At 41.2% G+C, this 16,349-nt stretch overlaps 1 protein-coding gene across 6 annotated transcripts in view; it reads right to left on the reverse strand.

Annotated features, from left to right (window-relative positions):
• The window catches only part of LYN (LYN proto-oncogene, Src family tyrosine kinase), a 34,740-nt gene extending 20,488 nt beyond the window's left edge, over positions 1–14,252 (reverse strand). The window contains exons 1-10 of one of the 6 annotated variants that reach the window (XM_074146596.1): positions 14,180–14,252; positions 13,600–13,605; positions 12,920–12,955; positions 12,723–12,828; positions 12,274–12,372; positions 12,061–12,164; positions 10,430–10,579; positions 8,975–9,127; positions 1,435–1,617; positions 435–511 (exon numbers count right to left, since the gene is read on the reverse strand). In XM_074146596.1, coding sequence (XP_074002697.1) covers positions 435–511; positions 1,435–1,617; positions 8,975–9,127; positions 10,430–10,579; positions 12,061–12,164; positions 12,274–12,372; positions 12,723–12,828; positions 12,920–12,955; positions 13,600–13,605; positions 14,180–14,252 — 987 coding nt within the window. Of the gene's footprint in view, positions 1–434; positions 512–1,434; positions 1,618–8,974; positions 9,128–10,429; positions 10,580–12,060; positions 12,165–12,273; positions 12,373–12,722; positions 12,840–12,919; positions 12,969–13,259; positions 13,265–13,599; positions 13,606–14,109 lie in introns of all 6 variants that reach the window. The other 5 variants (XM_074146591.1, XM_074146595.1, XM_074146593.1 and 2 more) reach the window with 5 other exon arrangements.
• Positions 14,253–16,349: the final 2,097 nt, after the last annotated feature.

Below are 16,349 nucleotides of genomic sequence, written 5' to 3' on the forward strand. Positions count from 1 at the left end.
GTTTCACAGTAATTTATGTAAGAATTTGAAACCAACGGTAGTGCCTTGAAGTTAAGAAAAGTTTGACCAATTGACCTAATTTAAGAAGTAAAAGTGAGACATTTAACACTGAAGGAATCTCATAAGCACAAACTCACAAACTTGTACTTACCCTTTCCACTCGGAGCCGCGAGCTGAGAGCAGCCTCTCCACAAAGGAAATCGGCTGCAAACCACTGCAGTAGCTAAGAGTTAAGCCTAACTTCACACACTCCCTTTGAAACCTCTTTTATCTATTCCCTCCTTTCAAGTAACCTTATTTACTCAGACCAAAACTTATTTGAAAATTAAATTCTTTTTTAATGAAAAAAACCCAAAAACCCTAGGATGAAGTTGCCCAGCTTGAGTTTCAGACCATAAACACCATTATTTTTCAGCATATTTCTTAAAATTTACCTGTGCAGAGAAGTCGATTAGCTTTGGAAGCAACAATTTACTTCCTTCATCACTCTTCAGAAAATCCAGCAAGCTTCCTGTGACAACAGAGGAAAATTAAGTCAGTGAAGCTGATTACCAAAATAAAGGTCACGCCTTTATTTTCTGGATCACAAAATTTTTGCAGTGAAGCGTTTTGCTGTATTTTCAAGTTGACTGCAATAAGGCAGTCTCTTTACAGGATTTAACGACAGTAACATCCAACTCAGCACGTCGGGTATCCAGGTTTTGCCATTTTCCTGGGTGTAGAAAAGTCCCATCAGACCATGCCTTAGGTCAGTGTCGAGTTTGGTAAGTACCCCGGTCTCTGGAATATCAGGAAAGCTGTCTAGGAGAAGCACACATATCAGTCCTTCTCAAGTCATAAAGAATAAGTGGCTCAACCCTTATTTATGAAGTCATCAGCAGAATTGCTTGCAAATAGAACAAAACAAGAAAAAACTGCCACCCAAGACAATCTGAGAAGGAAACCTCACTTATTTTGCGTAGTGATGCTCTAGTCGTGCAGCCATCCTTGCACAACCACTGATGAGCGGTCACTCGCCTTATTACATACGTATTTATTAATTCAAGGGCCACATAAGGCAATTTCTAAGGTTTGTTTTAATTGCTTTGCAATTGCACCAGACACAAAAGTTAGGTAGGGAGCCCAAAGGAACCAGAGCTATTTGGGGTGTTATGCTCTGCACCTGAAACAATTAAAAATGCTACATTTAAGAAAACTGTAAAAATAGTTTATTTCACAAATGCAGCAATGAATCATAAAATTAAGGCTTCATCCCTTCTCTAGGATAGGTGCTCCTTCATGTTATATCAGAGCATTCAAAAGAATGACACTAAAATCCCAAGTTTTCCTTTTTTTTTTTTTTTTTATTCCTTCCTTTATAAAGAAGGGGGACTGATTTATGAGAAGCAGAAGAGTTTACTAAAACATTGCTTGCAGATCCAATATGGTTCTCACCTTTAGCCATGAATTCTGTTATAATATAAATAGGTTCTTCTTTGGTCACTACAGCATAAAGCCTAACGAGCTTATCATGCTGAAGTGTTTTCATGAGGTTGGCTTCCTCCAGGAAGGCTTGCACGGACATCGTTCCGGGCTTCAGAGTCTTCACAGCCACTTTTGTACTATTATGGTAGTAACCTAAAAGGAGGGAATACGATAGTCATTGTGCCACACAGCGCCCCGACTACTAGGAATTTGTAAAGCAGGTGAGGTTGGATTCCAGTAATAGCTAAGAGTCTGAGAGCAAGTGCCAGATGGAGCACAAATATTTACACGAGAATTCCTTTTTGTTTTGCAACTGATGCAGCATTGCGGTGAAAAATAATCCATTCCCTATTTTTAGAAATCAATTATCTGGAAAAAAAAAATATATACGGAAAGCAAATTATCTCACTTCACACCAATTTTTAATTTACAGGTAGTCCATAAAATATTCAAACTGTCAAGAGATGTTTTAATGAATGTCTACATAAATCGTCTCAGACTCTAATAGAGAGTCCATGGATTGCTTTCAAGATTCTGGAGCATCTCTAAACACCATGATTATAATCATTTTATGCATGCCAGTCTCATGCTGATAATCCTTTCTGTAACCCTCTGTACTCAGAGCATTACGGGAAAGCGCAATCGAATGAGCGTTCTCATGACCAACAAAGATACGCTGCCAGGACTGCAGTCCTCAGAGCAAGATTTAAAACGTGATAACTTCTTATCACGTAGCTCGTGCCAAGAGTGGAAGAGACTGTAGCTGTTTCATTTCATTTTCATTTTCAAACGTTCTATCAAACCTTTCATTATCAAACCTTCTAATGTAATACTCTAATTATATAAAAAGCAACTATCAGTGAAGAGAAAAGCAGTGATTTATTACCTGTTTTAATGGTTTGCAAACATTAAATAAATGTTAAAATAATTAAAAAAACAATAGCAAGCACTGATCCTAAAGTTTATCTTGTGAAGTCATTTACTTTGAAAAAGAAAGGGGGGAGAGAGAGGGGGGTGTGTGTGTGTGTATAAATACAACTTCTTCTGACCATTTCAGATGTACAGAACGCTTCAGCAATATCAATCCCCAGCCTTTTGTCCCCCACCACATCCATTTCAACATTGCAAACATATTTCTCAGACGAGGTGAAACTTTCATGACTCAATGAAATCGCCTCATTTCCTTGATCAGCAACAATCCAGACAGTATTACCACAATGGCTACACCTCTAAATTGGAGTTCACAATTTCCTTGCACTATTTATCATCTTAACATAAGAAATCAGTGGCAAAGCAAGGAACTAATTTCCGGATCTAAAGTGATTGCTCTAACCACTGCGTCTTCCATCACCTTTCTCAAAGAAGGATCATCACCTGAGAAAAGCCACTGTTTCTATCACAAATTATTCACCTCCATGATTATTAAATATATTTTTCCAACCGCGGTCAGGTCAAAGCATAACAAGGATATGCCTCTGGATGATCTAATAATAAGAAACGACAACTAAAGCTCAAATGCTGCTGTTAAAGCTCAACTACACAATTTATATACTCCCCGGAGAGATGTTAAATACATCTCTTTCTGCTTAAGAAGAAGAAAGCTTATTTGTATCGTTTCTACTAAGGTATGTATCACATACCTTAAAGCATAGCACTAGTACCACTCCATATTTGTTGAATACTGTACTGAACATACTAATTAATATCACTATTTCTGTGAAGCAATTGTGACCAACACACTTAGCATTAACTATGTAACAGTATTTTACATTCACTAAAGAGATCCATCAAACCAGGGCTCTACTTGCAGAAAGTTTACATTACTACACCTGAGTGATACTGATGTTTTCTGCCAGAAAAAGAGTCTACCCTGACCCTCCCTGGTGGTAACACACAAAGCAAATTAGCTGATGAGAGCAGTCGAGAGATTTCATCCTGATCTCTCTCAAATTCAGGGAGGGATGGGACACCAAACACTGAGGAAAGGTTGTCGCGAACTCAGTGAGCACACACAATGGCATCTGTGAAAAATGCACCTTTGACAGTCTGGCAAGACTGGAATTTGCCACCTCTTTCCCTCACCCATTACAAGCAAAATGAACGTTAGCTTGGTGTGGGCTGAGGACCATGCTGGAACTGAACCCTCACAGAGCATGAGTCCCTACCTCTCAGCTAAGTAGATGCCACCTTGCCATCTGGGAGAAAAGTCCCATCATCTGTGAGTCCAAAGTAGAAGAGTAAGAACATGGTACCCCTGAAGGGGAGGATTATATTAGGATATAAGGCTAGACAGACCCGGAGGAGGCAGCATCTTTTTAGTATGCATCTGTACCACCCCATCTGAACAGAGTCCTAGTTCCCATGGCAGGTCACTTATGATCACCGTGAGAACCTCTGTGCTGGTTTCCATAAAGATTATCTGCTTTGAGGGCACACTCTTACTCTGCAGGTAAGAAACCGCAGCCTTTGTACAGGCGGAGGGAAAACTGGTGACTTCCAAGTGTTTCAGCGAGTGACACCAAATCTAATGTTCAATCTGCATCAAAGAGGGATTCCAGTGACATGCTGGGAGCTGTGGGAAGCGGTGGCTACAGCACTGCATCACCTTCACTTCGTAAAGCACCTTGGGCACTTCGTAAAGCACCCTTCGGTACCATCTGCCTTGGCTGAACGGAACCTGGCTCTGGCTTGTAAACCCAACACTCGCTGGGTCACGGTATTCCTTGCCGCATGATATGAATGAACATACGGTCAGTTTGCTGCCTAAACATGAATTAAAAAACATAGGTAAGCAATGAAGTTCTTGCTTACATCTAGAACACCTGACATAAAAATCAGATTCTTTGCAACTGACATTCAGCTCGTGTATGTACGGTAAAAAAGTATTTGTGATACTGATGAGATGCACTGGCAAGTTTTCTTGGTTCATTTTAGAAGTCTCTTATTTTTGTAACAGCTGCATAAGAAAATATACCTCCAAAACGTGTATTACGTATATTCTAATTTGGGAGTTACCCACTGAAAGAATCTTTTACACCTGAGATGCAAGCAGAATGTGCCTCATTAATAAAATACACCATAATGGCTCCATTTGGCTTGTTAACTTTTCTCTTAGCCCTGCTTGAGAATTCCTTTCATAGATTATTAATACCCCAGAGCATTATGGTTCACATCATATCAGTGCACACTAGAAACAAAAATGCATAAAACACAGACCCTGCTCTTGCAGTGCTACTCTGGTTCACCACATCACTAAAGAAGCTGCCCAGATGCACTGAACTCCACGGTCAAAAACCCTTTCATACCATGGCAGGAAGCAAATCTCTCTGAGGTTAATGCTTCTGTTAAAAATGGAATGTGATGCAAGCAACAGTACGCAAGTCTGAGGAATGTCATGATGTCTTACAGAGAGATCCATGTTCTTCTCTGTATGTTAGAATAGAATCCTCCAAAAATTATTAGCGTTTCAGGTATTTATTTTGGAGTTGATTATGATTATTTTGACAGAGAAGTAACCTGGACAGCTAGGTTGCCACCAAATTCTTGCATTGGCCAAGTTGTGACATGAATTTATAACAGACAATAATGAGGATAAGCCTACCATTTCTGACCAGATCTCCACAGAATCATAGAATGATATGGGGTTGGAAGGGACCTCTGGGGATGATCTTTGACCCCCCTGCCAAAGTAGGTCCACCTAGAGCAGGTTGCACAGGAACGTGTCCAGGTGGGTTTGGAATGTCTCCAGAGACAGAGACTCCACCACCTCTCTGGGCAGCCTGTTCCAGGGCTCTGTCAAAGTAAAGAAGTTTTTCTTCATGTTTAGGTGGAACTTTCTATGTTCAAGTTTGTGCCCGCTACCTCTTGTCCCGTCACTGGGGACCACTGAAAAAAGACTGGTCCCAACCTCTTGACACCCACCCTTTAAATATTTATAAGCATTGATAAGATGCCCCCTCAGTCTTCTCTAGACTGAAGATGAAACGACTTTGTGAATAAGCTACAAGATGTAGCTTTCTCCTTCCTCTGCTTTCGCAGTACTTCCCTGAAAGGTTATACTGGGAACAACTTGTTTGAGCTACAGAGGTATGACACTGTCAGAAGCCAGATAATGTCTCAGGCTGTTATGATTGCAGGAGGTACAGTATTTCCGAGATGCTCACTGGGGAAGAGACTGAGGAACAGCAGCTTCTCTGCATCCCATTGCGCTCACCTGCCCACTTCGTAAGTGACACAGATTATCCGCACAGGTCACAAACGAACACAGCCAAGCGCTTGGGGAATATGGGAGTCTGATTTTTGTTCCTCGGGTTTTCTTAGTCCTCCCATAACATAAGCTAACTCCCACCAAAATGTGCAAGAGGAAGATGTCAACTTGGAAGCCCAAAGAGTACTCATGGTCAAACTGGAAAGAAAAGACTATAAAAGATATGCTGGCATATTTTCACGTTGCAGCAGCAGTATTATCTCTATCTTCCCATATATCACAGAAACACAGAAAGGCTGAGGTTGGAAGGGACCTCTGGAGGGCATCTAGTCCAACCTCCCTGATCAAGCAGACCCACCTAGAGCTGGTTGTCCAGAACTCTGTCCAGTTGGCTTTTGACTATCTCCAAGGACAGAGACTCCACAAATTCTCTGGGAAACCTGTGTGCCAGTGCGTGGTCACTCACACAGTGAAAAAGGGTTTCCAGATGTTCAGACAGAACCTCCTGTGCTTCAGTTTGTGCCCATCGCCTCTGGTCCTGTCACTGGGCACTGCCGAGAAGAGCCCGGCTCCATCCTCTTTGCATTCTACCTTCAGGTATTTATATACATTGATAAAATCCCCTTGAGCCTTCTCTTCTCCAGGCTGAACAGTCCCAGCTCTCAGTCTTCTCTCACAAGAGAGATGCTCCAGTCCCTTCATCACCCTTGTGGCCCTTTTCTGGTCTCTCTCCAGTAGCTCTGTATCTGTCTTTACTGGGGAGCCCAGTCCCTCTGAAAGGGACACTGTTCCCTCTGAAACCACAATTCTAAGTACCCTTTACCAAGAAGAAATCTATTTAGTAATTAAACCACGGAACACTATTTCTCTCTAATTCACACCGTGGCTGAAAAATCATGTTGTTCTATACGAGGAGAGACGTAACAACTCCCTCTCTATCCAGGAGAGCGTAACATGGAGGTTATTTCTCAGCACCTCCACACAACTCCTGCTGCCCCTGGTTGATCATTACAACATGGAGTGTTTGCTGCCGCCCCGCACCTCGCAGCTGACCCAATACGTCTTTTCCAGCTTGAGCTTCCTTGGTTCTAAGATTAAGCAGGCTCCTGATGCGAGAGGACCTGTGCCGTGCAAATCAGCTGCTCTCCCTTCAGAAAGAAAGCGGAGAAGAGGAAACACAGCCATCGCTTTCACAGTACATTAATTTTTCTCACAGTGCAGCAATCCAGACGCAGGGGTTAGGCCCAATTTAGATGTTGAAGTAATGACACAAACAAGAGGAAACACCTTGAACCAGAAAGACCCTTTTAAACTTTTATGCCTCTGTGTGTGCATGTGCAGAAGCAGTCACTTCCCAAAACGATCTACGTTTTCAAGCAGGCGATTAACTTCTGCCACCCAAGTCTTTCATTGTGTTTCAGTGTCAGTTAAACATTTCTCGGTTTATTAGACAGAAAAAAACCTGCACAATGGCTGACGCTTCTCTGAACTAGTATGTAAATTGTCACTCACGTATATCATAGCTAGAGGGTTTCTTAAGTCTTTTCTCACGAAGGCAGATAAAAGATTGAATTTGGCTATATTATAGCGATGCACTGTTTGCATTTTTTACGTTATTTTTATCAAAAGACTGCACCTACGACTGAGTTAGAGCTTTCTGATTGACACTGCAGTTGTGTGTGGAATTTGCCACTCAAACACCACCCCTCTGCACTTTACTCTTCTAAATGAGAGCGTCTCTTCAAAGCAAAGGTTAGCCTGCCACCCTCCCGAGTGGCATCAGAGACCCCTTCACAGCTTTACGTCCTCTAATAAGTTTTGGGATACACTATTAAGTTGTTCAGAAATGCTCTGTCTATAGAATCTGGTTTAAAAAAAAAACAAAAACAAAAACAAACAAAACCCCCAACCAAAACAAAAACGTTCCATTATTATAATGAAAATTTTATTACTATTTAAATATAACCTCCCAAAAGAAGATTCAGGGAAGGGCTGAGACAATGTTCTGGCGCAAAAAACCACCTTAATCAATCAACCTTAATTGGGAGAAAGGTATAGTTTACCTCAAATAAGATGGCAAACAGTAACAAGCATGCAAGTAGTGAATAGCACATAGAACATGCAATATGGAACCCAAAACATTACTCAGATCCCTGAATAGAGAGCATTTCAAAAGCAAGGGATTAAATATTTTTGCAGAATGTGATTAGAGAGTGGTCATAGCCCCTTGCCACAGGAAGTCACCGAGGCTGAGAAAATAAGGTTGTTTATAAGCTAAGCTAATTATGTTTCTAACAATTAATGTCATCATTTTTTGCCAGGTATATATTAACATTTACAACTTGTAAGTATCATGACACTTTCATTACTGGGGACCTGCATGATAGCTCAAGGCAGAGTGATCAATCTCTAATCTTCTTACTACGTAAGTCACCTGCTTTCTCACCAGTGTTCTGGCAGGCAAGAATCTTGGATTGTGTCCCTGTTTTTCACCCAGTATGGCAGTCCCACGCATTACACTGCAGCCTCTTCTTTACCAAGAGATAATGAAAACTCTATGCATAATTCACTAAAAGACACGATTTCTTTCTATTTCAGTTTCTTTACTATTTTCTGATTTGAAACAAAGTTCTGAGACCACCACTGATTTTGAGAATCAGGAGTCACATCTAAATATAACCTTCTACTTCCCCCAAAACACAACAAAAAACCCCACTGTTGTCTTCAACCCTCTAAATTAGAGTCCTTATTCATTATTCTTTTTTCCTTTAAAAGACACCAAAGGATTTGTTCCATGATGTCAGGTATCTTCCCCTCACTAATCCTCTCTCAGAATCACAGAATCACCTAGGTTGGAAGGGACCCTTTAAGATCATCTAGTCCAACCAATGAAAAAAAAAAAAAAAAAAACCAAGCAAAAACCAAACAAACACACCACACACACACACCACACCACACACAACCCACACACACACCACCACACCACCCAACACTAATCCATATCCCCGAGCACCACGTCAACTCCTCTCTTGAATACCTCCAGGGATGGTGCCTCAACCATCTCCCTGGGCAGCCCATTCCAATGCCTGATAACCCTTTCAGTAAAGAAATATTTCCTAATATCTAACCTGAACTTCCCCTGAACTTCCCCCCTTCCTCCTCACGAGAAGGTATATTCTGTGCCTGACTGTGCTATTTTACAAGATTATCAGACCAGGTTCATGTCCACTATTATTCTAAATGACTCTGAAATGACATTTCTTTCAGCAGATTTAAATACGCTTCCCAAAGGAATGAACTTACCCATCCAGACTTCTCCAAACTGACCAGCTCCAAGCTTCTTCACTAATTTAATTGATTCTCGTGGAATTTCCCATGCGTCTTTATCCCATGGTTTTTGAGGCTTGGGACTAATACAAGCTTTTTCCAACTTTCTGCATAAGCCATCTGATTGCTCTGTTTTTCAAAGGAAAAACAAAATACAAAATTTGTTACACTTCTGCGCCGCATGACTTGAGACAAATATTTCTTAATTGCAGGTGTGCATTAACCAACTCAAAATAATTTTCAAAATAATCAGCTGTTTTGATGAAAATGTAACCTTTCTGGTGCTTTCATGTAACTTAAGCACCTCTGAACTGAAATTTGGTATTCAGAAACAAATTTAATAAAGGAGTGTCACACGCATCTGGTTACCATCAGATTATTATTTTAGTACAATTCATACCAACTAAATAAAATATAAGATCTGTTTACTGTCAGTATGTCAATGAAGATGCACACTGGAGTCAGGCTTGGAAGCTGTATTCTGAATTTGTCATTAAATTTCTTACAGCATTGTTTCAGACACATGTGCATGGAAGCATAAGTAGGTCACAATTATTTTTTTTCTCCAGACAGACCAGCCACAACTTCAATACAAATGTAGAATAATTCTCAGGTTTTCCAGCTGGGCCAAATAATAACCACACATGGCCAACAGCTCAGAGAAACCTCATGGCCAAGTCCTCAGCGTGGCTTTGATAAATCACTACATGATTTTCTGTCCTACGTTTTTAATCTCCTCTGTCTTCCCAGTTACAAGACTAAAACCACGTATTTTGGAGCTATCCAACAGGAAGTTTTACAGAATGAAAAGGCACTTCTGTAGCTAAAACATATGTAGAAACCTGTCCCTTCCTCCCCCTCCCCCTATTTTTTTTTAAATAAATGTATAGATCCTACGTGGGTGCCATTTTCTTTCTTTGAAGTCAGTCGACTTCTACTTCCTTCAAAATGTCATTTACAATAAACAAACAAACAAACCAACCAAAAAAATGATAGGAAAAATAAAAACAATTCCACACAACACCACAAGAAGATATTCATAAGTCTGTGTGTATTTCTGCTAATTGTGAATAGTGAATACTAATTTACTTTCGAATACAGAATTCATTTATTTCCAATGCAGTCAGTTCTTACTGTAGTTTCACATCACCTTAACTTTGATGAAGTGTTTTATAAAGCTATTCTTTATTTCACAATGGCATGCCGCAGAGCAAGCAGCATTAGGTCTGATTATGATAACGTTACTTGAGTTCCAACCAGCTCTGCTTTATCTCTGATAACATGCATGCCCGCGTTATTAGAAAAAACAAAACAAACAAAAAAAGATGAAAAGGTTTGAAACAAAACAACAAAACACGAAAGCATTTCTTTTCCTTCACAGGAAATAATGGCTGTATTCTATTAAGTAATCCACTAACCGATTTAACTTACTTTGATAATGTTTGATCATATCATTGATGTTGGGAAAAGTTATTCTTGGAGAGATGTAAAATCCTCCATTGTCTAGACTCCTAATTTTGTAGTGCTTAATAACGTCGCCATGCTGGGGATCATAGTCTCTTATGGAGAGAGAATAGCTGCCTGTGGATAAAGAAAGAATGATCATTAAAAGACAGCAAAAGTCTACAGTGTCCACACATATACAGTTGAGCCTAACAAAAATCACCTTTTTGTCTGTTTTTCTTTTTACTCCCTTATTTCCTCAAAAAGCATTTTGCAACCAACAGGAGGAAGTTAGCCAATAGCCGGTCCTGAACCGGTCACCAAAATGCTTACAGTCACACTTTCTTTTTCAATCTTATTCAACAAAGTTAGGAGTTCTATAAGGCAGACAGCTCTATGTCCAACACCCACGCCTGCAGAAAGTCCCCCCGACTCGAGTGGAACCAGCTGGGAAAGCAAGGACAGGGCTGTCACACTCCTCAGGCAGAAGCTGGAATTTGGAGATTGGCTTTTCGGAAAAGGAACCCGCTGAATGTCACAGGCAAAGCAAAAGGATAGCTTGGAGATGGCTTGAGGCACACGGGAGGGAGGGCAGATCTGTTAGGCCCAAGGAGCCTGACCTCAGCTGGGACTTAAGATGGGGCCACAGAGCATCTATCCTAAACTATAGAGCTCTTCGTTTCTTCGACTTGTACAATTCTTCTTGTCCATTTTCAAAGGATAAGAAACCATCCCGCACACAGATCAAGTGACAGAAGGGGATAGAAATAAATATTTTGGGGGTACTTTGCCTTACTCTCAGTAGCCTATGTTGAATTTAGGAGTCTTCCATTGAGAACTTCATTTAGGAGTCTTCATTTGAAACAATGATATGGGCCCATTACAGAGAGCTACCTAAGCAAGAATCTGTTAGTGCCAGAAAATCTACCCCTGTGGAGAGGACAGACATACAATCTGCCGAAGGGATTCGTGCATCTTCCTCTGGAGGATGCAGTGTTGGAGTATCCAGCTGGAGAAAGCAGTTAGGCAGCTGTCAGAGTCCAGACGCTGGGGCAGAACCTCCTAAGGCTTTTCTGAAAGTCCCAGCCAAGGAGCCTGGAGACTTCACTAAGCTTTTCAGTACAAGGAACTCTGTCTACAGCAGAAGCCTTTACCAAAAAGCTTTTGGAAAAAACAAAAAAATCCCACTACAGTGCAGAAGTGTAAACCCCTCATTATGCACTAACTACATTTTAAAACTTGTAGCAATGGACACAGACCCAATAATAGAAGATTATAAAATGCAGCATCTACTGTTTACAATGAAAAGTGTCCTTCAATAAAGGAATCAAAGATGTTAGGAAGGGAAAAGATGTCTCCATTCATTCTTGCATCTTGTCAGTGTAATCACACACACGTTTGGGGTTTTTTCCCATCTCAACTTTGGGTTGTACTCTCTTCTCTCTTTTCCTTGTGATTTTCTCATCCTTCTCACTCCCACAGAACTGCAGAGCATTCACACAATAGGACATGCTAGGACTACTCCACACCCAGCAGCACTTAATGCCAATTTTTGTGAAGACAGAATGTACGTTTTTAACTTTACCGTTAATCCCAAAGTAACCCACCCTGAAGCCCACCTTTTAATGTTTCACTTTCCCTGATAAGGAAAGATCCAGGACTGTTTCCAGGAGCCAGAAGTTGTCTTTCGGCATCTTTTCGGGTTATGTCTTTGAAGAACCATCTGAAAAATATTTCAAAGGGTTAGAACCTCTTCTTTCCTCCACCCACAAAGGATCCACCACCAGGGTGAAGAAGTAGTTTGCCAGGATTTAGAGCCTGGGAGAACTCACTCTTCTGTTTCCAAGGTGTTTACTTTTGCTACGTAGTTGCTGGGAATGAATCCTTCCTTCCTCGTCGTGAGAGATTTTGCCCTCCACCATTCTCCCAACCTGAAAAACAGAAACAACGCTAGTATTCACAGGAAAGGAAAATTATAAAGTGTTATTTGGGTTCTACTGTGCTGAGAGCTTTGCCCGCGCTGGAGAGAGAAGCAGCATCTTTCCTCTGAACTCAAGCCTCCTTAGAAGCCATTGGCTCCACCAGATCAATGTCTGGTCGCTGTTACCAAGGGCAGCTGCCAAATCCTAACCGCAGCTCCACATGCATTTGTGTTTCCACACATAAGAGAGCTCTCTTACCATTAATGCAGCCATGTTTTGAGTAGGATACCAAAAAATTATGAAGGGAATTAGATGAGTCCAAAGAAAAACTACAGTACAAGCAGTACTATCGTACTTACTCCTCAATAACTTTCATTTTTTCTCCTTTTTTGAAGGACAGGTCATCTTCGTGAATGCCATCATAGGGGTACAAAGCTACCACAATGACTCCGTGCTCCTCTGTATCTACAAAGGCAGAAAGCCAAAGGCAGGTTTGCATTGTTTCGCAGGGTGACACGGGCACGGCACACAGCAGTAAGATTCCTACGAAACGTACCTTCAGTGACAAACCTCTGTCCTGGTAAGAGCTGTGCTTCTTGGTTTGCCTACAATAAAATATGTCTTTAATTAAGCAGTTTTAGATCTTTGTGATGATCTTACATTACAATTACATATTATTCAGGTGATTTGGTATCATCTTCTATGTCTTAAATTAAAAGGAAATGCTCCAATCTTTTTCCCACCATTCTTCAAAAGATGAAAATACAGCAAGTCCCCACTAGATTTTGAATTGAGCAGCTCAGACCTCGGGAAGGTGTGACACAAGCTGTGGGGAGGAAGTTCACAGCTTTGTGACTTCTGCTGATGAGGATTTACGAAGGGCACTTTAGCAGGACAGTCACTGACATGTAGCTGTCATGCTAAAGAACTAAAATACAGTTACGCTGCTAAGATTGTGCAAGACAAAAGAAGTAATTACAAAAAATATTCAAATGGTAGTCTGTGACGTGTGTACGTTGACTGAGAGCCCACTGAGCCCACCGTGCCATCTGGTGAGAGGGGAGAAAAGGGTGTCCCTCACACTCGCAGAGGCATGGAAAAAAGGTACCAGTCAATCTGCAAAATAGCAAACCCACTTGGTACTCGATGGGATTCCCCTTCCTTTCTGATGCCAAGCAGCACACACGGAACCACCAGCAGGCTGTTCCTCCTGCAGCACAGCTCTGCTCCCTGCACCCTCCGCTCCCCTCCCGTCCTTACCTATGCCCCTGGCGCCACGTCGAGTAGTGGCCTTCAGGGCATAAAAGGAAAGTTGACTAGAGCTGGTAAAGAACCACCCGCAATTATCTCAGCCTTTTTAAACAGAATAATCAACACCTGGTTCCCATGGCTATTAAAAACCCAACTCCGATGCTTTTAAAAATGGTTCTAAACTACTTCAGGTTTTCTAAAGTCACCTAGCATTCTTCTACAGACGTAGCTACATCTAGATCAAGCATCTCCAAGAAGGATTACAGTTTTCATGCAGAAAACTATGACAAACATAACAAAGTAATTAAGTAACAAATCACCAATTTTTATATTTGATTTCTTTAAGTAATTACTCATTGAAGGTGAACTGCACAACCCTAAGAGCCCAATTGTGTACTAATGATCATTTGAATTTCTTCATGCATGTGCTTTGGATTGAAATTTAAGTTATGCCAGTCATGCTTTGATCTTGCTACTGGAATTCTCCCCTGAGACTATCTACTTACTGGCCTTTGCTGTTTATTGGACGTTGGATCCCTCACATAAATAGTTCGTTCAGTTTTACGTACTGGTTGATTCTTCAAATCTAGCCCATCTCCATGCTGATTCTCTTTCCTTTTTGATTTTATACATCCCATATTTCCTGTTGGAATAAAGAAGGTATTAAACAAAAAACATTATGCCATAAACCAAGCCGTTTCCCATGCAATCACCTGGGCTATGCAGCAAAAACATGCTTCCTCTTAATATACAATAGTCCACAGGGAGAACAACTGAAGGGTAGGAACACACACTGAAAGCTCTTTTCTGCTGCAAAGGAAAGAAATGACTTCTTGTCTCAATCCACAAATGAAGTAAATATTTCAAAATAGGTATTTACAGTTTCAATATTTTCAGGTTTATCATCTTTTCTCCCCAATCTTCTCCCTCTCCTCCCCTGTTCCCCAAATCCCTTACATCTTTCTGATACTTCTGTGAGCTCAAGAATAGATATAGGAAAAATGTAATTGCTGTAGTGATAATTTATTTTGGTACATTTTAGAGAAAAGCCTGCTTTGGAAGATGTAGGAAAAAAATTCCAGTCCGAATGATGAGAACTGCAGCTGGAGTTGCCAACACCTGTATCTCCCCACTTCATTTTGCGTATGCCAGTCCAGCAGGGAGCTCCGTTTGATTCAAATCCCCGTCTCGTGTGAAGCTGATGACTTGTGCAGCCCCAGCTCCATGGCAGATACGCAGCTACTGTGACCTTCAGTCATGAATCTCCGTGTTCAAACAGGCCTGTTACAGCAGCCTACAATAGCCGATGTGTGTATCAGTGACGGCAAATCACCACACAAGTGTTTCTTCTTCAATACAATTTAGAAGGATAATCCTTCTCAGGATGTGCATCCATGCTAAATCAGATGAGATACAGCTGTTAGCATCTACGTGACTGGAACCTGACTGCTAATCCCATGATGTAATTACACAGCACCTCAGCAAGCACACATACAACATTATGTCTATATTCCTCCCTCAGAAGAGAGTAATCATACTTACTCTTCAAAGAATCCACTATGAATGCTTTTCAAACCTCTCCTTCCTTCCTCTCTCCCTCCTTTCAGGTCAGTGCTCTAATGCTAGGTTCACAGCCACATTTTCCCTTGCAGGCACACGCTCTCTCTCCCCCCCTGCCCTAATTAATCTTTAAAGCCAGTTCTTTGAAAAACAGTGTGAAACCTAAAATAAGAGCTCAGTGCACATTCGGGCTCAAGTAAACCAGCACTGACTAAAACACAGCTGGAGAAGCTAAAGCAGATTCTAACACCCTGTACTACACCTCACCTTTACCTTCATCTCTAGGATAGAAAAGGTAATCATAGAAAACAGTTAAAGTAGTAGAGGCGTCCACCTGCAGACACAACTATTTCAATGGGATGTGCCTGACACACCCTACTCCTGTACACAGGAAAATTAGCCAGATTGGCCTGGGTTCATATTAAGACTTGTAATTTTGTACCAATGCTGATAATAATCATAATCCTAACTGACTATAAAAATAAGCCAAGGCCACAAGCACTCCCTCATGGCAGGTGTCAACTTCCCACATCGCCTTCATTTAAATTCCCATCCTGCCCTTGAGGAAGCACCACATAATGACAGACACACTGTCCCATACACGGGCTGAACATTTTCTTCTAAACGTGAGAGGAGGGTACCTCCTCGCCTACCATTTCTGTAAATTATCTGTCACCCATCACCAACAAATCTTGGCTGCCCATAAGATTTCAGCAGTGATGCAGTGAACTCTGATGCGGCTTTAAAAGCAGCCTGAGAACTCATCGCTCCCCTTCTCATCTTCTCTTGAAATAAAAATAAAAGGAATGATACAGAAAATCAATAGGCACTGACCAGGCATCATCATCCCACAGAGACAGAGAATACAGTTTCCTCTTCTTGTGTGTCAACATTACAGTGCTCCCATACTCGTTTGAAGGCACTGGGAGGCTCTTTCAGCCAGGATCTTCCCTTACAAGCAAACATCTTTAATGCTTAATTTCAGTTTGTGAAAACATCTAGTGGAAGATTTTTTCCAAACTGTCAGCTTTACACGGCTTACACACTAGTTGTTTTGAAATACTGAGGATTTTATTTTATTTACCTATAATTGTGGTCCACAGAAGACTCTTGTTCTGTAGTTAATGGTTCACAGGAAATTTCTGCACACTCACGGGCAAGCTGGTGTTTGCATG

This window comes from Numenius arquata, chromosome 4 (assembly GCF_964106895.1).
Source record: "Numenius arquata chromosome 4, bNumArq3.hap1.1, whole genome shotgun sequence".
NCBI classification, from domain to species: Eukaryota; Metazoa; Chordata; class Aves; order Charadriiformes; family Scolopacidae; genus Numenius; species Numenius arquata.